The following is a 23,188-nucleotide window of genomic DNA, read 5'->3' as shown; positions in this document are numbered from 1 at the left end:
TCAATACCATGGAGACTCAGACAATAAATTCATGCAACTACCACAAAAAAACTAGTTTTAAGTCTTTTCTTCATGCATATTTCTTGAAAACCAATATCTATCACTACTGTAGAGACTCATCTATCAAATATATACAATAAATGCATGCAACTACCACAAAAAAAACTAGTTTCAAGTCTTTATATGCTACTTTCTTTAAAACCAATGTCTAACACTACCATAGAGACTCATACAATAAATTCATGCAACTACCACAAAAAACTAGTTTCAAGTCTTTTCTTCATGCTAATTTCATGAAAACCAATATCTATCACTACTGTAGAGACTCATCTTTCAAATATATACAATAAATGCATGCAACTACCACAAAACAACTAGTTTCAATTCTTTTCATGCTAATTTCTTGAAAACCAATGTCTATCACTACTGTAGAGAGTCATCTATGAAATATATCAATAAGTTCATGCATTTACCAATTAAAAACTAGTTTCAACTCCTTTCTTCCTAATTACCTCAAAACCAATGTGTATCACTACCATAGAGACTCATACAATAAATTCATGCAACTACCACAAAAAAACTAGTTTCATCTCATTTCATGCTAATTTCTTGAAAACCAATATCTATCAGTACTGTAGAGACTCTCATCTATCAAATATATACAATAAATGCATACAACTACAACAAAAAAAACTAGTTTCAAGTCTTTTCATGCTAATTGCTTGAAAACCAATGTCTATCACTACCATAGAGACTCATACAATAAATTCATGCAACTACCACAAAAAAACTAGTTTCATCTCATTTCATTCTAATTTCTTGAAAACCAATATCTATCACTAATGTAGAGACTCTCATCTATCAAATATATACAATAAATGCATACAACTACAACAAAAAAAACTAGTTTCAAGTCTTTTCATGCTAATTTCTTGAAAACCAATGTCTATCACTACCATAGAGACTCATACAATAAATTCATGCAACTCACACAAAAAAATAGTTTCAAATCTTTTCTTCATGCTAATTTCTTGAAAACCAATATCTATCACTACTGTAGAGACTCATCTATCAAATTTATACAATAAATGCATGCAACTACCACAAAAAAAACTAGTTTCAAGTCCTTTCATGCGAATTTCTGGAAAACTAATGTCTATCAATACCATGGAGACTCAGACAATAAATTCATGCAACTACCACAAAAAAACTAGTTTTAAGTCTTTTCTTCATGCATATTTCTTGAAAACCAATATCTATCACTACTGTAGAGACTCATCTATCAAATATATACAATAAATGCATGCAACTACCACAAAAAAAACTAGTTTCAAGTCTTTATATGCTACTTTCTTTAAAACCAATGTCTAACACTACCATAGAGACTCATACAATAAATTCATGCAACTACCACAAAAAACTAGTTTCAAGTCTTTTCTTCATGCTAATTTCATGAAAACCAATATCTATCACTACTGTAGAGACTCATCTTTCAAATATATACAATAAATGCATGCAACTACCACAAAACAACTAGTTTCAATTCTTTTCATGCTAATTTCTTGAAAACCAATGTCTATCACTACTGTAGAGAGTCATCTATGAAATATATCAATAAGTTCATGCATTTACCAATTAAAAACTAGTTTCAACTCCTTTCTTCCTAATTACCTCAAAACCAATGTGTATCACTACCATAGAGACTCATACAATAAATTCATGCAACTACCACAAAAAAACTAGTTTCATCTCATTTCATGCTAATTTCTTGAAAACCAATATCTATCAGTACTGTAGAGACTCTCATCTATCAAATATATACAATAAATGCATACAACTACAACAAAAAAAACTAGTTTCAAGTCTTTTCATGCTAATTGCTTGAAAACCAATGTCTATCACTACCATAGAGACTCATACAATAAATTCATGCAACTACCACAAAAAAACTAGTTTCATCTCATTTCATTCTAATTTCTTGAAAACCAATATCTATCACTAATGTAGAGACTCTCATCTATCAAATATATACAATAAATGCATACAACTACAACAAAAAAAACTAGTTTCAAGTCTTTTCATGCTAATTTCTTGAAAACCAATGTCTATCACTACCATGGAGACTCATACAATAAATTCATGCAACTCACACAAAAAAATAGTTTCAAATCTTTTCTTCATGCTAATTTCTTGAAAACCAATATCTATCACTACTGTAGAGACTCATCTATCAAATTTATACAATAAATGCATGCAACTACCACAAAAAAAACTAGTTTCAAGTCCTTTCATGCGAATTTCTGGAAAACTAATGTCTATCACTACCATGGAGACTCAGACAATAAATTCATGCAACTACCACAAAAAAACCAGTTTTAAGTCTTTTCTTCATGCATATTTCTTAAAAACCAATATCTATCACTACTGTAGAGACTCATCTATCAAATATATACAATAAATGCATGCAACTACCACAAAAAAAACTAGTTTCAAGTCTTTTTATGCTACTTTCTTGAAAACCAATGTCTAACACTACCATAGAGACTCATACAATAAATTCATGCAACTACCACAAAAAACTAGTTTCAAGTCTTTTCTTCATGCTAATTTCATGAAAACCAATATCTATCACTACTGTAGAGACTCATCTTTCAAATATATACAATAAATGCATGCAACTACCACAAAACAACTAGTTTCAATTCTTTTCATGCTAATTTCTTGAAAACCAATGTCTATCACTACTGTAGAGAGTCATCTATGAAATATATCAATAAGTTCATGCATTTACCAATTAAAAACTAGTTTCAACTCCTTTCTTCCTAATTACCTGAAAACCAATGTGTATCACTACCATAGAGACTCATACAATAAATTCATGCAACTACCACAAAAAAACTAGTTTCATCTCATTTCATGCTAATTTCTTGAAAACCAATATCTATCAGTACTGTAGAGACTCTCATCTATCAAATATATACAATAAATGCATACAACTACAACAAAAAAAACTAGTTTCAAGTCTTTTCATGCTAATTGCTTGAAAACCAATGTCTATCACTACCATAGAGACTCATACAATAAATTCATGCAACTACCACAAAAAAACTAGTTTCATCTCATTTCATTCTAATTTCTTGAAAACCAATATCTATCACTAATGTAGAGACTCTCATCTATCAAATATATACAATAAATGCATACAACTACAACAAAAAAAACTAGTTTCAAGTCTTTTCATGCTAATTTCTTGAAAACCAATGTCTATCACTACCATGGAGACTCATACAATAAATTCATGCAACTCACACAAAAAAATAGTTTCAAATCTTTTCTTCATGCTAATTTCTTGAAAACCAATATCTATCACTACTATAGAGACTCATCTATCAAATTTATACAATAAATGCATGCAACTACCACAAAAAAAACTAGTTTCAAGTCCTTTCATGCGAATTTCTGGAAAACTAATGTCTATCACTACCATGGAGACTCAGACAATAAATTCATGCAACTACCACAAAAAAACTAGTTTTAAGTCTTTTCTTCATGCATATTTCTTGAAAACCAATATCTATCACTACTGTAGAGACTCATCTATCAAATATATACAATAAATGCATGCAACTACCACAAAAAAAACTAGTTTCAAGTCTTTTTATGCTACTTTCTTGAAAACCAATGTCTAACACTACCATAGAGACTCATACAATAAATTCATGCAACTACCACAAAAAACTAGTTTCAAGTCTTTTCTTCATGCTAATTTCATGAAAACCAATATCTATCACTACTGTAGAGACTCATCTTTCAAATATATACAATAAATGCATGCAACTACCACAAAACAACTAGTTTCAATTCTTTTCATGCTAATTTCTGGAAAACCAATGTCTATCACTAGTGTAGAGAGTCATCTATGAAATATATCAATAAGTTCATGCATTTACCAATTAAAAACTAGTTTCAACTCCTTTCTTCCTAATTACCTGAAAACCAATGTGTATCACTACCATAGAGACTCATACAATAAATTCATGCAACTACCACAAAAAAACTAGTTTCATCTCATTTCATGCTAATTTCTTGAAAACCAATATCTATCAGTACTGTAGAGACTCTCATCTATCAAATATATACAATAAATGCATACAACTACAACAAAAAAAACTAGTTTCAAGTCTTTTCATGCTAATTGCTTGAAAACCAATGTCTATCACTACCATAGAGACTCATACAATAAATTCATGCAACTACCACAAAAAAACTAGTTTCATCTCATTTCATTCTAATTTCTTGAAAACCAATATCTATCACTAATGTAGAGACTCTCATCTATCAAATATATACAATAAATGCATACAACTACAACAAAAAAAACTAGTTTCAAGTCTTTTCATGCTAATTTCTTGAAAACCAATGTCTATCACTACCATAGAGACTCATACAATAAATTTATGCAACTCACACAAAAAAATAGTTTCAAATCTTCTTCATGCTAATTTCTTGAAAACCAATATCTATCACTACTGTAGAGACTCATCTATCAAATTTATACAATAAATGCATGCAACTACCACAAAAAAAACTAGTTTCAAGTCCTTTCATGCGAATTTCTGGAAAACTAATGTCTATCACTACCATGGAGACTCAGACAATAAATTCATGCAACTACCACAAAAAAACTAGTTTTAAGTCTTTTCTTCATGCATATTTCTTGAAAACCAATATCTATCACTACTGTAGAGACTCATCTATCAAATATATACAACAAATGCATGCAACTACCACAAAAAAAACTAGTTTCAAGTCTTTTTATGCTACTTTCTTGAAAACCAATGTCTAACACTACCATAGAGACTCATACAATAAATTCATGCAACTACCACAAAAAACTAGTTTCAAGTCTTTTCTTCATGGTAATTTCATGAAAACCAATATCTATCACTACTGTAGAGACTCATCTTTCAAATATATACAATAAATGCATGCACCTACCACAAAAAAACTAGTTTCAAATCTTTTCATGCTAATTTCTTGAAAACCAATGTCTATCACTAGTGTAGACAGTCATCTATGAAATATATCAATAAGTTCATGCATTTCCCAATTAAAAACTAGTTTCAAATCCTTTCTTCCTAATTACCTGAAAACCAATGTCTATCACTACCATAGAGACTCATACAATAAATTCATGCAACTACCACAAAAAAACTAGTTTCATCTCATTTCATGCTAATTTCTTGAAAACCAATATCTATCACTACTGTAGAGACTCTCACCTATCAAATATATATAATAAATGCATGCAACTACCACACAAAAAAAACTAGTTGAAGTCTTTTCATGCTAATTTCTTGAAAACCAATGTCTAACACTACCATAGAGACTCATACAATAAATTCATGCAACTAACACAAAAAAACTAGTTTCAAATCTTTTCTTCATGCTAATTTCATGAAAACAAATATCTATCACTACTGTAGAGACTCATCTATCAAATTTATACAATAAATGCATGCAACTACCACAAAAAAAAACTAGTTTCAAGTCCTTTCATGCGAATTTCTTGAAAACCAATGTCTATCACTACCATGGAGACTCAGACAATAAATTCATGCAACTACCACAAAAAAACTAGTTTCAAGTCTTTTCTTCATGCTAATTTCTTGAAAACCAATATCTATCACTACTGTACAGACTCATCTATCAAATTTATACAATAAATGCATGCAACTACCACAAAAAAAACTAGTTTCAAGTCCTTTCATGCGAATTTCTTGAAAACCAATGTCTATCACTACCATGGAGACTCATACAATAAATTCTTGCAACTACCACAAAAAAACTAGTTTCAAGTCTTTTCTTCATGCAAATTTCTTGAAAACCAATATCTATCACTACTGTAGAGACTCATCTATCAAATATATACAATAAATGCATGCAACTACCACAAAAAAACTAGTTTCAAGTCTTTTCTTCATGCTAATTTCTTGAAAACCAATATCTATCACTACTGTACAGACTCATCTATCAAATTTATACAATAAATGCATGCAACTACCACAAAAAAAACTAGTTTCAAGTCCTTTCATGCGAATTTCTTGAAAACCAATGTCTATCACTACCATGGAGACTCATACAATAAATTCTTGCAACTACCACAAAAAAACTAGTTTCAAGTCTTTTCTTCATGCAAATTTCTTGAAAACCAATATCTATCACTACTGTAGAGACTCATCTATCAAATATATACAATAAATGCATGCAACTACCACAAAAAAAAACTAGTTTCAAGTCTTTTTATCCTACTTTCTTGAAAACCAATGTCTATCACTACCATAGAGATTCATACAATAAATTCATGCAACTACCACAAAAAACTAGTTTCAAGTCTTTTCTTCATGGTAATTTCATGAAAACCAATATCTATCACTACTGTAGAGACTCATCTTTCAAATATATACAATAAATGCATGCACCTACCACAAAAAAACTAGTTTCAATTCTTTTCATGCTAATTTCTTGAAAACCAATGTCTATCACTAGTGTAGAGAGTCATCTATGAAATATATCAATAAGTTCATGCATTTCCCAATTAAAAACTAGTTTCAAATCCTTTCTTCCTAATTACCTGAAAACCAATGTCTATCACTACTATAGAGACTCATACAATAAATTCATGCAACTACCACAAAAAAACTAGTTTCATCTCATTTCATGCTAATTTCTTGAAAACCAATATCTATCACTACTGTAGAGACTCTCATCTATCAAATATATACAATAAATGCATGCAACTACCACATAAAAAACTAGTTTCAAGTCCTTTCATGCGAATTTCTTGAAAACCAATGTCTATCACTACCATGGAGACTCATACAATAAATTCTTGCAACTACCACAAAAAAACTAGTTTCAAGTCTTTTCTTCGTGCTAATTTCTTGAAAACCAATATCTATCACTACTGTAGACTCTCATCTATCAAATATATAAAATAAATGCATGCAACTACCATAAAAAAACTAGTTTCAATTCTTTTCATGCTAATTTCTTGAAAACCAATGTCTATCACTACTGTAGAGAGTCATCTATGAAATATATCAATAAATTCATGCAAGTACCAATAAAAAACTAGTTTCAACTCTTTTCTTCCTAATTACTTGAAAACCAATGTTTAGCACTACTAGTGAGACTCATCTATCAAATTTATACAATAAATTCATGCAGCTACATAAAGAAAACTAGTTTCGAGTCTTTTCATGGTAATTTCTTGTAAATCAATGTCTATCTCTATTATAAACTATCTAAAGACACATGTGTCAAATATATACAATATATTCATGCAACTACCACAAAAAACCTAGTTTCAAGTATTTTCATGCTAATTTCTTTAAAACCAATATATATCACTACTATAGAGACTCATCTATCGAATATATACTATAAATTCATGCAACTACCACAAAAAAAAGTAGTTTCATCTCATTTCATGCTAATTTCTTGAAAACCAATATCTATCACTGTACCGCCCTGGTAGTCGAGAGTGATGACGTGGCATCCTGCTACAGTATAGGCGTGTTGGCAAGGCGCCAGGTTGGCATAAGGGAAGGAAGTCGGGGGGCTCGTGAAGCCGCCAGTTATTAAGTTGGCGTGTTCCGATCTCCAGCATACCAGAATAGGCGATCACCTGGTTAAAGATGAAGTCGCCAGATGAAAGCTCAGGCGACGAAGCGACTGGAGATCGCCAGAAAAAGCACATCGCCGAAGATGAAGGAGAAGCAGATTATGAAGGCGGCCGGCGAGACCACAGGGAAGGTGTATGAAGGCCCCCTAACTCGCCAGTTCCAGTAGAGATCGCACTCCCAAGTTAGCTATGCACTGGGCAGCACCATGCATAAGTAACTTATCCAAAAAGAGAGTCAGAAGCAGCGCCCAAGTCAAGGAGCCTCCGGATGATGGCACGTGTACAGTTGGATGCGAGCCACGTGTCCAAGTCTGTAACTGCCAGGAGAGAGAAAGCAACCAGGTATATAAGAGTTCTTAACGAACTTTCTGAGGTACGCACGTTCAGAATACACTCTTTACGCTTGCGAGTTATAGAGCTTACTGTGAGAGAGAATTTGCACGGTTCTTGTTCTCTTAGTATTTGGTGATTCGGTCACTGACATGGGCGTTGGAGTGCGATCGGCCGCAGCGGCGCCGCTCTGTTTCTTTGCAGGTTCTTGAGGTGGATCTCGAAGAGGAACGGAGGTGTGAAGCGGTGCGCACGTCGATCCTTTGACGAGGCAGTTTCCAGCGTTCCGGTCAACAGGCAGGATCATCAGGCGCCCACCGTGGGGTCGTGTAAAACTTGCTCCCATCCACAGCGTGAGTTCTTGGAGGTTTTCGAAGTTTTCTGCGTGGTTGTGTGCTGGTGCAACCATCGTTCGCTGTTTGCTTGAGTTTCGTTCGCTGAATTCGCGTTTTATACCGTTCGTTTGGGTTTTCGTTCGGTGAAGAAAGGATTTCCTGCTGTTACGCATAATTTGTTCGGTGGAGTTGAGTTCCTTCGCTCGTTTGGTTATCCGTGGGAAGAGCAGTGGTTTTTGGTGAAGTTGCAAGTTTCTTTGAAGGATTGCGGTGTTCTTGAGTTTTCTCGCGGAAGTTTCGCATAGTTTTTCCGATTGATCGCTGACTCAATCGTAGCTGAAGTAAGTGTTGTTCGCTGCATTCTGTGATTCGCTGAGTTTCATGAGAAAAATGAGAAGCAATCGCTCAAGTCGAGTTGCGCCCGTCGCTGCCGAAGGCGCCACTGCCATGAGCATGGTGCAGATGGCAGAGATGATGCGTTCGTTGCAGGCAACTGTGGAAGCCTCACGCGTAGAGCAGGCGAGAATGCATAAGGACCTGGTCGCCTCTCGCGCCAGGAATGAGGAGCTCAGCAAGGTGACTGAGGAGCTGCATCAAGATGACTGACCTGCCCATCCAGAAGGTCCTGAAGAAACCTGACGTTGTGGGAAGGATGGTGAAGTGGGCAGTAGAGTTGTCAGAGTTTGATATTAAATATGAGCCCCGAGGCCCGATCAAGGGGCAAATCTTTGCAGATTTCGTGGTCGAGCTCTCATCTGAGGCAACGCGAGTTGAAGGGGATGATTTCCGTTGGGTACTCTCGATGGATGGATCGTCGAACCAGCAGGGTAGCGGTGCTGGAGTCATTTTGGAAGGACCCAACGGCGTGCTGATCGAACAATCTTTGAGATTTGCATTCAAAGCCAGTAACAATCAAGCAGAATACGAAGCGTTGATCGCCGAGATTTTGCTGGCCAAGGAGATGGGAGCTAGGGTGCTGATGGCTAAGAGTGACTCGCTGCTAGTCACAGGGCAAGTAACAGGCGAGTTCCAGGCTAAGGATCCACAAATGGCGGCCTATCTGGAATATGTGCAGGAGTTGAAGAGTTCTTTTGCCTCCTTTGAAGTAGTGCATGTGCCCAGAGAGCAGAATGCCCGAGCTGACTTGCTAGCTAAGCTCGCCAGTTCAGGCAAGGGGGGTAGGCAGAGGACGGTGATTCAAGAAACTCTGAAGATGCCGAGGGCATTTGTGGCAGATCACCTGGTCCTTCAGATAAGCAAGTCGACGGAGAAGGCAGCAAGAAGTCATAGGTCCCTGACGCAAGAAACTCTGAGATCGCCGAGAATCAGAGCATGTCGAGGAGAGAAGGTGAATGTGATGCAGGTCTGCGCTACCCATGAGCCAGACACTTGGATAACACAGTACAAGCGGTGCCTGGCAGATGGCCTTCTCCCGCTGGATCCGACTGAGGCTAGGAAGGTAAAGAAGAATTCTAGCAAGTACACCCTGATTGATGGCGATCTGTACAGGTTTGGGTTCACTCACCCGCTCCTGGAATGTATACACGGCGAGAAGTGCACGAGAATCATGGCGGAGCTCCACGAAGGTATATGCGGAAGCCACGTCGGGGGTCGAGCTCTGGCCGCGAGGACTCTCCGTGCGGGATATTACTGGCCATCGATGAGAGAAGATTGCAAGAAGTATGCCCAGTGTTGCAAACAATGCCAACAGCACGCCGATTGGCATAAGGCGCCTCCCGAGGAGTTGAAGTCGATCTATAGCCCTTGGCCGTTTCATACCTGGGGAATCGACATCCTGGGACCTTTCCCGCTGGCGATCAGGCAGATGAAGTACTTGGTGGTGGCGATTGAATATTTCACCAAGTGGATCGAAGCAGAACCAGTGGCCCAGATCACCGCACACAAGATCGAAGGTTTCGTGTGGAAGAATATTGTGTGCCGGTTTGGTGTGCCCAAGCGCCTGGTGTCGGACAACGGGACTCAGTTTGCAAGTCACCTGTTGAAGAAGCTTTGCGAAGGGGTGGGAATTCAACAAGTGTTCGCATCCGTCGAGCACCCTCAGACGAATGGCCAGGTGGAGTCAGCCAATCGGGTGTTGTTGAGAGGTTTGAAGAGAAGGCTTGAGAAAGCCAAGGGAAGTTGGGCTGAGGAGGTACCCCGTATAGTCTGGGCGTACCACACCACCGAGCAGTCAGGAACCCATGAGACCCCGTTCAGCTTGGTCTATGGGTGTGATGCCATGATTCCAGTGGAGATCCAGGAGAGCTCGCCGAGATTCCAGAACTTCATAGAGGAAGACTCGAATGAAGAGAGGAGGCTAAACCTGGATCTACTGGATGAGGTCAGGGAAGAGGCGAGATTAAAGGCTGAGGCGGTGAAGAGGAGGATCGAACGAAGATACAACTCGAAGGTGATGCCAAGGCAGTTTAGAGAGGGCGATCTGGTGATGAGGAAGGCCCACCAGTACGAGATGGAGAATAAACTGTCGCCCAAGTGGACTGGACCGTTCAGAATAACCGAGGCGCTCGGGAACGGCGCCTACCGCTTAGAGACGCTGGAAGGAGGGGCGATTCCTCGTTCCTCGCACCTGGAACGCCACACACCTGAAGTTGTACTATAGTTAAGAGCTTTGTAAGTAAAGACAAACACAAAAGTCATATTACAATGTCTCTGATGAAACAGTTTGAAGGGGGCACTCTTTTTTCCCTAAGGAGGGTTTTTAATGAGGCCACCCAATAAAAGAAGAGTTTTCGAAGTATAAGGCGTTTTCAGGTTGCATGTTTGCTATCTTCCAAAAGTTTTGAAGAAAGACCTTGTCACTTGTACGTGGTTTAAGGCAAGTAAAGATATATCGCATGCTTTCTAAAAAGTTTTTAAGTCCTCATCGTTTTTCGGCGATTGGAGGCACCAGTTAAAGTTTTAAGTCCTCATCGTTTTTCGGCGATTGGAGGCACCAGTTAAAGTTTTAAAGTCCTCATCGTTTTTCGGCGATCGGAGGCACCAGATGAAAGACCTCAACGCCCTCGCGCGTTCTGAGGCGAGATAAAGACCTCCTCGCCGTCGAGCGAGTGCAGGCGAGAAAGAGTAAAAGTCCTCAGTGTTTCTGGGGGCGAGAAGATGTAACCCCTGGGGCAATGTAGAGGCACCAGTAAAAAGTCCTCCGTGTTTCTGGGGCGAGAAGATGTAACCCTGGGGCAATGTAGAGGCGAGTTAAAGACCTTCTCGCCGATGAGCGAGTTCAGGCGAGTTAAAGACCTTCTCGCCGATGAGCGAGTTCAGGCGAGTTAAAGACCTTCTTGCCGATGAGCGAGTACAGGCGAGTTAAAGACCTTCTCGCCTACATGCGAGCTTAGGCAAGATAAAATCCTTCTCGTCTCGAACGAGTTCAGGTATGGTGCAGAGGGTGGAAGAAGTTTGGAAGGTGGCTAAGGTAGGTTCGAAGAGAACGCCTAGTCACCCGGTCTCTTGTTCTGATGTTCAGGGAGGTAAAGAAGGATCCCAAAAGGCGTTTCTACCCCCAGACAAAGAATTAATGGCCAAAGCATGAGGCTAGAAAGAAGCTGATATCACCAAGAGTCTTTGGCGATCAGGAAGAGTTCAAACAGCGGCGAGAAGGTTAAAACACCTGTTTGATGAAGCGGGTCGAGTGGAGCGGTGTTTAAGCCAGTAACTGAGTTACAGTTCATTGCTTGAGGGATATTTTTACGATAAGGTTAATTGCCTTAAGATTACGAATTGTTAAGTGTTTGTTGCTTAAGGCTGAAGTGATCCGAAGCAGTTAAGTCAAAGGTCGTACCTACAGTTTTCCTAAGTCATTTCTTTGAAATTAAACAAGCAAGGAAAGTTGAAGCGAGTGAAGAAGTTATAAAAGGAAAAGCGTAGACCTTTGTCATTAACGGTTAACAGTTCAGAGCATATATACGAAGGGACATAAAGTCTATTACAAGTTATTTACAAAGGAAAGTATAAAGGGCGATGGGTGGATCGAATTGATTAGTCTTCGGCGGGCACCACTTTTCCATCCACCACTTCATTGTTCAGCGACACCATGCTGAGATCCAGGTCGGGGAACAGGCAAGCGAATTGTTCCCGCGCAGCTTCGAATCCAGCAGCCAGAATTTGAGCAGAGTTTAGCTTGAGTTCTTCAATTTGCTTCTGAAGTTCCTCAATCCGCTTCTTGAGGTCTTCAGTTTGCTCTTTCAGCTCTTTGTTCTGTTGCTCCAGCTCTTCAACCTGTTTCTTGAGTTGTTCATTGGTCTCTTGAGCCTGGAGAAGGTCTTCAGTAACCTTCTTAGATTCCGCTTGTGCTTGGGCCAATTCAGCAGCCACCTTTCCCTTCTCTGCGTTGGCCTCGGCGAGATCGGCTATGGCGTCGTCCCTTGCCTTTTCCACTTGCCCAAGGAATTTCTCTCGGTCAACTGACCTCTGCTCCAATTTCTGCACCTTAGCGGCGTCAGCTTGTATAAGAGCCTCCAGGTCAACCACCCTGACGCGAAGAGGCACAATCTTGCTCTCCAGTTCGACCTTCTCTTGAGCAAGTTGATGCACCTTGTGGCGAAGGTCAGTGGCCTCCTTGCGCGCCAGCCTGAGCTCGGTGTTCATTGCATCCTCCACTCGGGAGTGTTCGATTTCTGCGAGCGTCAGGTTGAAAGACAACTTCTCCACCTCGACCTTCATGGTGCTGTTTTCGGTTTTGAGGTTGAAGAAGTCGTCTTGGAGCCTCCTGGTTGAGCTCTCCACAGCTCTGGTTATGATCGCCGGGATATCTTCTGCTATGGTCTTCAGCTTAGCAGATAGAGGCTCCCACATCCTTGTGACCTCTAAAGGGAGGTTTGCTGCTTGGAGAGGCACCAGGTGAGCCTGTTGTTGGTTCTCGTCACCACTTTCCTTAGCAGGTTCTTCAGTAGGCGCTTCTTGGCGTAGCGACGGAATCGGGGATTCGGTGATCAGAATCGGAGAGGTATGAGCAACCTCATCCCCAATTGGAGCAACTTCTGCAGCTGAGGCGTTTGAAGGGGGACCCCCTCCAGCTGACACATATGGTGTAGAGGCGCTTGGGGGGTCCTCCATGAAGTTTGGCTCTTGGGCCTCAACTGCAGGTGGCGCAGTGGCCAGTGGGACCGCTTGGACTGGTGAGGCAGGAGCCTGTGGGGGTGGCGATGATGGAGGAGGAGCAGGCGTCGATGGAGGTGTTGAGGTTGGAAGAGGGGGTGGAGCAGGCGGTGAAGAAGGTGCCACCCTCTTCCTCTTTGAGACCAAACCGTCTTCGGTGGCCTCGTCATCTTCTTCCTCTTCCTCGTGGATCACCTGAGGGGCTTTCCTTTTAGGTCTCTTGAGGACCAATTTCTTGCGTTGGGCAGGTTCCTTGGTGGCGATCGCCCGTGGACGATGGCTGTCTCCACCACCGAGTTGGGCACCGTTTGAGAACCCGTCGCCAACCCGTGGTTTCGGGCGAGCGCCTTCAGTTCAGCGAGCATGCCTTTGCCCAACATGTTATCTGCATAGAACGAAAATGCATGGGTTAACTCAAGGAAAAAATAAGTGCATAAGGTAGTACACAGCAAAGCAGATGATATGTGCAGGAAAGATAAAACCAAAGTCTTGCGCATAACGCACAAGACGCCCAGAAACAGCTAAACAGAAGCATATTAAAACAACAGTTTTTAATATTCTAACCTATTCGAATTTCTAGCTGGTCTTCGTAGAATTCGAAGCAGATCAAGGTGGTGGTAAGGAAAGTAATGTTGGCGTCCGCCACCCTTTTCCAGAAGAGACAGAGATCTCTGTCCAATGCTCCCATGCTGTCAGGACTTCTGGGTCTCCTGAAGCAGCTTTGGACTCTTTCTTCCCCTTGTCCACCCAGTACAAGGGGAAGCCGTCGAGAAGGGAGGCGTCCTTGTCATTAGCGCGCACTTGAACGAATCTCCCTTTCCAGTCTTATAGGACTGCTGGAAGATGGCAAAGATGGACCTCCCAGCGATCGCGTTCAAGCTAACCCACAGGCGGTCTCCTGGGTGCTTGGCTTCGAAGAGGAATAGGAACACGTCCACTGATGCGGGCAACCCCAGATGGTCGCACATCACTTCGAAGCTCGCACAAACGCCCAGCTGTTGGGATGGAGCTGGGCGGCGGCGATGTTGAGCTCGGTAAGGAGCTCCCTTTCGAACGCGTGAAAGGGAACTTGAGCTTCACCTTCTTGAATAAGGTAGTGTAGACGAAGCAGAAGGGCCCGTCAGCACTCACCTTGTCATCAGCACAAACGGCAAATCGGGGGGGCAAGGTACACATCATTTTTCATCGTGCTCCTTATGAAACGTTGGTAGGCTCATCCCCCTTTGTCAGCCGCAAAACTGCTCCCAGCAGTGTTCACAGAAGATGTCTCCCTCAGAAGGGTCGAGTTGGCCCAGGATACAGGTTTTGAAGTCTGGCAAGGGAACAGGGGCTCCTCCGGCGATAGGTGGAGTCGCCTGGACCAGGTTAGGCGGGAAGACGCAGGCCTCTCAGCCTGCGAAGATGAAGCGCCACGAACTCGTGGTGGGTCGTGTGCTTGTGAAGGGGGGTTTCGTGATGAAGGAGGAGGATTCGGGGTGATCTTTGTGCGAGTCATGGTTGCAGCTGCAAAGGAAGAAGAAAAGGAAAAATGATCAGGGGTTACAGAGGCTGACTCGATCATAGAAGGAAGGTGAAAAACGAACGAATGTAGGTTCGTCGCGATGATTGACGAAGCCCTAAGTTACGCAGAAGGAGAAATGGAAAAGCAACCCACAGCGTATGCACCAGGCAGTTACAGGATGATGCGAATAGGTTAAAATGCAAGGAAAACCAGCAGAAGAAGGAAAGTAGGTACCTTTTGATGATCAGGAAGACGATGAAGGTTGATGGTGATTCAGAATGCTGGAGAGCGCTGAGTGTTTTCCGCAGAAGAAAGTTAGAGCGTTCGTGAATGCGAGGGAAAGTGATGGAACAGTGTTGAGTGAAAACGGGTTTAAGGGTTTTTTCGAAATGGGTTTAGGAAGCGCAAACGGCAACAGAAGAGAGTCCGTTGATGAAGCCACGTGTCGAGCGATGGGCGAGGGGTTTGGTGGACCGTCAGAAAAGCAGAAGGTACAACCGTTTGGAATTCTGCGTCAGTGCCACGTAGACCGGTGTTGACGTGACTCTTTCAGTCTTTTCGCTAGACAAGTCTTCGCTTAAGACTGGGGGGCTTGTGTACCGCCCTGGTAGTCGGGAGTGATGACGTGGCATCCTGCTACAGTATAGGCGTGTTGGCAAGGCACCAGGTGGCAAAGGAAAGGAAGTCGGGGGGCTCGTGAAGCGCCAGTTATTAAGTTGGCGTGTTCCGATCTCCAGCATATCAGAATAGGCGATCACCGGGTTAAAGATGAAGTCGCCAGATGAACTCAGGCGACCAGGCGTTGGAGATCGCCAGAAAGGCACATCGCCGAAGATGAAGGAGAAGCAAATTATGAAGGCGGCCGGCGAGACCACAGGGAAGGTGTATGAGGCCCCTAACTCGCCAATTCCAGTAGAGATCGCACTCCCAAGTTAGCTATGCACTGGGCAGACCATGCATAAGTAACTTAGCCAAAATGAGAGTAGAAGCAGCGCCAAGTCAAGGAGGCTCCAGATGATGGCATGTGTACAACTGGATGCGAGCCACGTGTCCAGGTCTGTAACTGCCAGGAGAGAGAAAACAACCAGGTATATAAGAGTTCTCAACAAACTTTCTGAGGTACGCACGTTCAGTTTATACTCTTTACGCTTGCGAGTTATAGAGCTGACTGTGAGAGAGGATTTGCACGGTTCTTGTTCTCTTAGTATTTGGTGATTCGGTCACTGACTTGGGCGTTGGAGTGCGATCGGCCGCAGCGGCGCCGCTCTGTTTCTTTGCAGGTTCTTGAGGTGGATCTCGAAGAGGAACGGAGGTGTGAAGCGGTGCGCACGTCGATCCTTTGACGAGGCAGTTTCCAGCGTTCCGGTCAACAGGCAGGATCAGGATCAACTACTTCAAAAACGCTTTTGAACCACGCTTTGTTCATATCTATAAGATCTTTCATTCGATCGCTTTCAGTTGGGGTTAATAAAACCAAATTATCTCTCATATACCTTGTTTTGATTATATTCATACCTCCCTTTATAAATTCCTCACATATTTGAGAAAAGTCTAATTCTGGTATTGTCTGACTGATCGCAATGCTTTCCATCCAAGGTAAAATTTGTTTGAGTTTCAATGATAGGAACATTCCACATCTCCTTAGAAGAAGGTCTTCTAAATGCATCAACGAAAGATTTTTTCTTTTTCTTTTTCTTCCACACCTCCTAATATCTCTTCTCCCTTGTATCCTTTCTCACCTCCTTAGTTTTCTTCTCCCTTATATCATATTATGTTTTCTTACCTCCATGTTTGAACCATTTTCAGCTCTCCTGTACCATGGCAGATTAATATTAAGCCTCATATTGCATATGTATATTTGGTCCAGTTCCTTCTCCAAACATAACACATTTGCCACATCAAAGACTCTCACAAACCCAAACCTTCTTCCTTCTATTCAACTATTCAATTAGCAGGCAATGAATCTTTAACTCTATCCCACCTTAGAAGATTTTTATAATATCATATTTCCCAAAACAATTCGAAACGTTGGAGAAGAAGAACGTTGTATAGTTACTTGAGGATTGTTGATGTCTACGGTTTTTCTCATAAAATCCATTTGCCATTCCATTTGCCATTGTTTTAAGGAGAGAGAAGAGATGATATTTGACATTTGCAAGTAATAATATTTAGAAAAATGATAGTTTGACAACATTTGAAATTGTATACGATATTTGATGTGATGGATTTAAAAATAAATAAATATAATAAAGGATAAACTTGTAATTAAATTATATAAAACATATTAAAATAATATTATTGGGAGTTATAATGTGATTATATAAAAAATTGGAGTTGTCAATCTATCATTATCCTGATATTTAATATAATATTCATTTTGTATAAGGTTATAACATATTCTTAAATATTATTTTTTTTATTCAATTTTTTCATTATTGATAAAAAAAAACACAATAAACAAATCTTAGAAAAAAAATACTCTATTATTGTTTTAAAATCAAATTACTCTATTTGTTGAAAAATATATTATGAAAAAAAAATTATCCGCATTATGAAAAAACAAATAGCTTTTTAACTTAAAAATGTTGAATAAAAAGTGAGAATTGTTTCTCTTTTGTTAACGTGTTTTTTTGGTGCATTTCAAAAAAAATAATTTCCTCCCTTCAATTACTTTTCATCTTAAACATATAAAATTTTAAAGTGTGTTGAATTCTATTTTTAAAATATGATGTAACCAAATGTTGGCATACTACAGAAAAAGGTACCAGACACAAAGCAGTACGTGGACTGAAAAATATGTTGAACAAGATGAAAGTCGAAGAAACATTAAAAAATTAATTACTAAACAATATAAATTTATTTTAAAATCAATTTATGAAAACAAAAAATGAAATTGGAATTAGTCAGACTCTTATTTGCAGTTCTTTATTCTCATTTTTATTTTCCTCCTAAGATTAGGGTTAGAGATTATTGCACAGTTGAAATGAAGACATAGAAATGAGCATTACATAAATTAAAACCAAATAGGGCAGTCTGCACCAGGTATCCACGCAAACTCAAAACATGCAAGCTTTAGTTGTTACAGCCGAAACAGAAGCAAACAAACGCCCCACCAAAACCACCTTCGAACCGAAAATCACAAGACAAAACAAAGGAACTAAAATATCCACGGCATGCAACCCAACCGAAGAAAAACCACAGTTTGAATGATGTCTGAGATAAAGTAAAGAAGAAACTAACAAAAGAAACAAGGAAGACGGTGTGATGAGAAGGAAAACCACCTTAACCTTTTCTATAGATCATCTCCATGAGATCCATCTCCTTCCTCATCTGGACCTCCGGTGCCATCTGCAAGGCAACCTCGTAATCAATCAGGCTCTCTTCCCCAGCGTTGACCATCAGTGGCACATAGCCACCATCACCACCACATGGCACGTGGTGCTGCAGGCTCCACCCAACCTCCTCCTCCTCCGAGCTGAAGTCACCTTCGGAGCTCTCGTACCGAACCCGAAAGAGACCCGCATTGGTGGTCTCATTCAAGTTCATCTTGCTCATGCAGTTCTTCAATTCCTTCTCAGACTCTTCCGCCGCAGTGACTTTCCTTATGTAGCTCTCGAGAAGCGTGGGTGCACCCTTGGAGCTCCTCCGCTTGCTCCTCTGCCTCTTGGCCTTCTGGCGACGCTTGGTAGCGTTCCAGTGGTTCTTGATGGTGTTTTCAGTCCTTCCCGGCATTCTCCTTGCAATCTCTGCCCATTTGTTCCCGAGTTCCTTGTGAGCTTCAATCAGGATTTTGTCCTCCTCTTCGCTCCATGACTCCTTCTGCATTGGTACACAACAACAATGCGTACATATGTCAAGTTAGATAAGTTCTCCATTCTATTCTATGAACCATGGAAGATCTCAACTTCAACCCTGATTGAGATATATATGGACAATCAGATGTTGACACTCTTTCTCAACACACTCTCATGCATCACATTTATCAAATTATTACTGCTCACATCAACCTCATTTATCATAAAAACAGTGTGAATTGTGAGTTTTTAAAAAATAACTAATAAATAAACTTTTTCCAATACATGTAACAATAATAAGTTGACATCTTTAATATGATAAGTTGAGACCTTAAGTAACATTTTCATTTTACAATCATATATATTATTATTTTATTTTAAAAAAATATATATTAATTTTTATTAAAAATATATTATATTTTATTATTAAATGAGGGTTGTAATGTAAAAGTGAAAAAAAAAAACTAATTTCTAATAAACCTTTTTCCATCTGCATATAATTGGCCATTTGGCTGGATTGGAGTAGAAAGAAAAGGGATAATAATAGTTTCACTATGTTTTAACCATCTTTACAATCTTTATAACTCGATTGATTTAGATATAAATATAGATAATAAAAAGTAAATTTATAATTAAATAATATGAAAAAGTATTAAAATAATAATATTGAAAGTTGTATTGTGGTGGAATAAAAAAGTGGATTGTTGATATATTATTATCCTATAATATTTTATTATTAAATGAAATTGTAAAGTAGAACTATAGAAAAATAAGAGTGTGAAAAGGTTAATTTTCCAAAGAAAAGAGAGATGACAACATAAAGGGAAAGATAAAGGGAAATTCATTAAATGTTATATATTATGTAATGAAAGTAAGAGAAAGATATAAACAAATAGAATGAAAGAAAAAGTAATTATAGGTGTATATATACAAACAAAGGAATCGGTATACATGTATATACCAATAAATATATATATAAGGGTTAATTGTGACATTTTGATATGGTATGCAAGAACCAGAAAAAAAACTATGTAACATTTTGAAACTCATATATAAATGGAGAGGCCAATTTCAACTTACATATATATTTATAAAATTTGATATTAAATATTTTTAAATAGAAGAGAAACTAAATATATTTTTTTTAAACTTCAAATAAAACAATGTATCATAAACATTGTTATTTCACATTAATCACATTTTTTTGGATAAATACACTATTAATTGTCTTAAAAACAAATTAAGTTTACTGCACACTAAATAAAATGTTCCCAAATTATGTTGCGACTAAAGTTACACCCACCAAAAATAAATTAAATTTTAGCAAGTATCAGTGTAGTTTATTTCTCCAAATTTTACATTTTAACTTGTTTGGATCAATGCGTATAACTAAAAACATTTTATAGAGTTATAAATAATGTCGAGTAAAACAAAAGAGAAAAAGAAAATTGTTAGTGTATTTCAAACGTTATAAATAATTTATAATCAAACTAATAATGTAAAAGAAAGGGTAATAAAGTCCAGCAAATAAAGTTAATATAAAGAAATGGTAACAAATTTTGTAATTTGCTAACAAAAGAAAATTAATATAAATATAATAATATTCTCATACTTTATCTTTGAAAGAGAAATAATATAATTTTATTTTTAATAAAGACTGTAAATAGAAATAAAGTACCTATCTAAAAATATATTATTAATTTGAAAATAAGAGTTATAAATATTTTACAAAAATATTAGCTAATTTTAAATATTATTATCTAATTAAAATAGAAATATTTATTTTAATTTATATATATATATGTTTTTTTTATCAGCATATATATATATATATATGTATATATATATATATATGTATTAACGTAAATGTGGGTATGTGCTCAGCTTTGCTATTTAAGATATTTTTTCACAGAATTTAAGATAAAAAAATCCAACATACTTTAATTAATATATAATTTTAAATTGTAATTTTTTTTTTTAAATTAAAATAACATTTTTGGCAAAAAAACATTTCTACTTTTATAAAACTTTTTAAAGTATTTTCGTAAATTTCAAAGACTTTTACTCCTTAAAAAGTACAAACAAATGCCCTAAATGCTCATAGATTTTGGGGAATTAGTTAAAAAGAATGTAGATAAAAGGAATATTATTTCTCTACTATACGAATATGCGTATAAGTGTGAATTACAAATATTTGATGTTGTAATAAAATTATTAATACTATAAATTAATTCATTTATTTATTTAATTAATTAATATATTAAAGCTTTATAATTTAAGTGAAGTTGAAGATCCAAAAAAAATTGAGAAATTAACTCTCCACATGGTGACCACATGACCGGGAAAATCCTCTAGTGTAACTTTGGTCAGTGATAACAATTACTCCTAATACCAGAATTCATCTCAACTTGGAAAATTTTATATTCAAAAGAGAAACAATTGTGTTCAATAAATATTTTATAGATGATATCACTAATTTTTATCCTATATAAAATATTCAAAGAATATTTACATAACCATTTATTGTATTTTATGAAACTCAATTATATCTCGAGTTCCATTCATTCCACATCTAAAATTTATTTTAAAAATATTGTAAAATGGTTTTTCTTTTCTATTAGAGTGTTAAAGAAATTTTATTCTAAGAATAATGATATTTAACACCAGTTGTGCCATAATTGACACCTAAAAGTTATTATTTTATATAAAAAATAATATTAAAATAGTTGATTTTTAAGTTAAAAAAAAATATTTTACCCAAAACACAATGTGTCTTGATACCAGTTCCATTCACCTTGCACCAATATTTTTAATTATTTTATTATAATAGGATGAAAAATTGTTGGAAGATGTTTGTATTTTTTTTTTATCAGCTGGAAGATGTTTGTATAACTCTGAAAGATGGTATTAGCCATGTATGTGTAAGAGAGTGAGGGAGAAAGTAAACAAAGAATAGAAGATGAAGTAACCCTAATGTTTGGCCGGAGATGATTGTGCCACCTCTCTCTGCACTGTTTCCCAACCCTGCCATTCAGCAACTTGGCGATATGGGACCATTTTTTGATCCCAAAGCGTTTCACCAATTGGACAAGGACGCTACAAAACCACAGAAAGGGTTCACCATTTGTCCAAGCAGATGAATAATGGACAAAAAAGCATTAACAAACCTCACTAAAGTCAGTAGCAAAATCAATGAGGAAAATTCTTATTAAAAGCCCCATATGAAGCCGTGAAGAATTTAATAGCAGATGAAAAAAGATAATAAGAGAAAGAGACAGACAGCATGGAATTGAGAACAGTTTGGTAAATACCTGTCCTCCTCAGCACTCCACTGGCCTTTGATTATGTTGGTCACCCTGTGTTGAATTTGGCCATTAGTCTTCCTCTGCACCTATTTCATGTTAACAACAACCACAGCTAATTAGCATTAATATTTCCAGTTCCAGTGAAGCATGAAAGCAAATGATGGCGACAGTGAAGTACCCACCTGAGGATCTGAAGTTGCACTTGGGCCAGAGTGAAGGGGAACTTTCTGGGAAAAGTCCCAGATGACCTTGTTGGGGTGACCATGCATGGATTCAACATTGGTGTTGTTTGGTGCATAAGGCATGGGGTAGTAGGGGTTGGCATAGCCTCCTTTGAGGGATTCATTGGGGTAAGTGGATTTGTAGGAAGATGGTCCACCTGAAGAATGGTTTGCTGAGGACAAAGAGAATAATGGGTTGATGATGGAGGAAGGACCCTCTGTGAAAAAACTTTCAGGGTGACCCTGATTTGGCTCATTCAGGTGATGATGGTGGTGCTGGAAATGGTTGAAATTGTTTTGATACATGAAGCTGGTGTTCTCTTCTGACGCAGGAATCTCTGATTTGATTTCAGGGAAAATCCCAGAAAGGTAGTGAATTTTCTCAGGAAAGCTTGGACTAAACTCCATGCAAAATCAGAGGGAGAGTGAGAGAGATTTGGTGATGGTGTGTACTACAAATACCGTCTCAGTGTGTGTGTGTGAAGAAAGGGGTGGAGTCCTAGGTTCTTATAAAATCAAGTGTAAACAAAGGACAATTGTAAGACACGTGCCCATTATGATAACATCATCAAACGGCTCAGATTAGTTGTTTTTGTGACTGTTCAGCTTCCGCCCTGAAGTAAACAACTGAAAATAAAAATATGTTTTTTTATTCATCTCTTTTCATTTTCTGTATTATTTATGAACAAAAAAGTAAAGGGAAATGATGAGTTTGTTACAGAGGTTTGTGTTTGGTGATGGCTTTGGACAAATGTTTAAAAACACATGAATGACATGTAGAGCTGCCACTCTCTCTCCTAAGTGAGATCAGAAATTGTATATTACGTTTCATCAACTTTCATTTTTTTACTCTTTATAATTCAATTTCATTGGTTATTTTCTCATTATATTATTTATCATATT

The 23,188-nt window shown here is 38.1% G+C and overlaps 1 protein-coding gene across 1 annotated transcript; it reads right to left on the bottom strand.

Moving 5' to 3' along the window:
- Positions 1 to 17,996: 17,996 nt before the first annotated feature.
- LOC137825010 (transcription factor MYB98-like) lies at positions 17,997 to 22,044 on the bottom strand. Its single transcript, XM_068630683.1, has 3 exons — positions 22,040 to 22,044; positions 21,729 to 21,855; positions 17,997 to 18,784 (listed from the first exon to the last, which is right to left on the bottom strand). Exons 1-3 carry the CDS (start codon positions 22,042 to 22,044, stop codon positions 18,248 to 18,250), a joined length of 669 nt encoding a protein of 222 aa, XP_068486784.1. The 3' UTR covers positions 17,997 to 18,247.
- Between the last annotated feature and the right edge of the window lie 1,144 nt (positions 22,045 to 23,188).

The sequence above is a fragment of the Phaseolus vulgaris genome, chromosome 8, assembly GCF_000499845.2.
Source record: "Phaseolus vulgaris cultivar G19833 chromosome 8, P. vulgaris v2.0, whole genome shotgun sequence".
NCBI lineage: Eukaryota > Viridiplantae > Streptophyta > Magnoliopsida > Fabales > Fabaceae > Phaseolus > Phaseolus vulgaris.
Note: the sequence above shows the minus strand (reverse complement) of the source record. Positions and strands in the feature narration are given on the sequence as shown.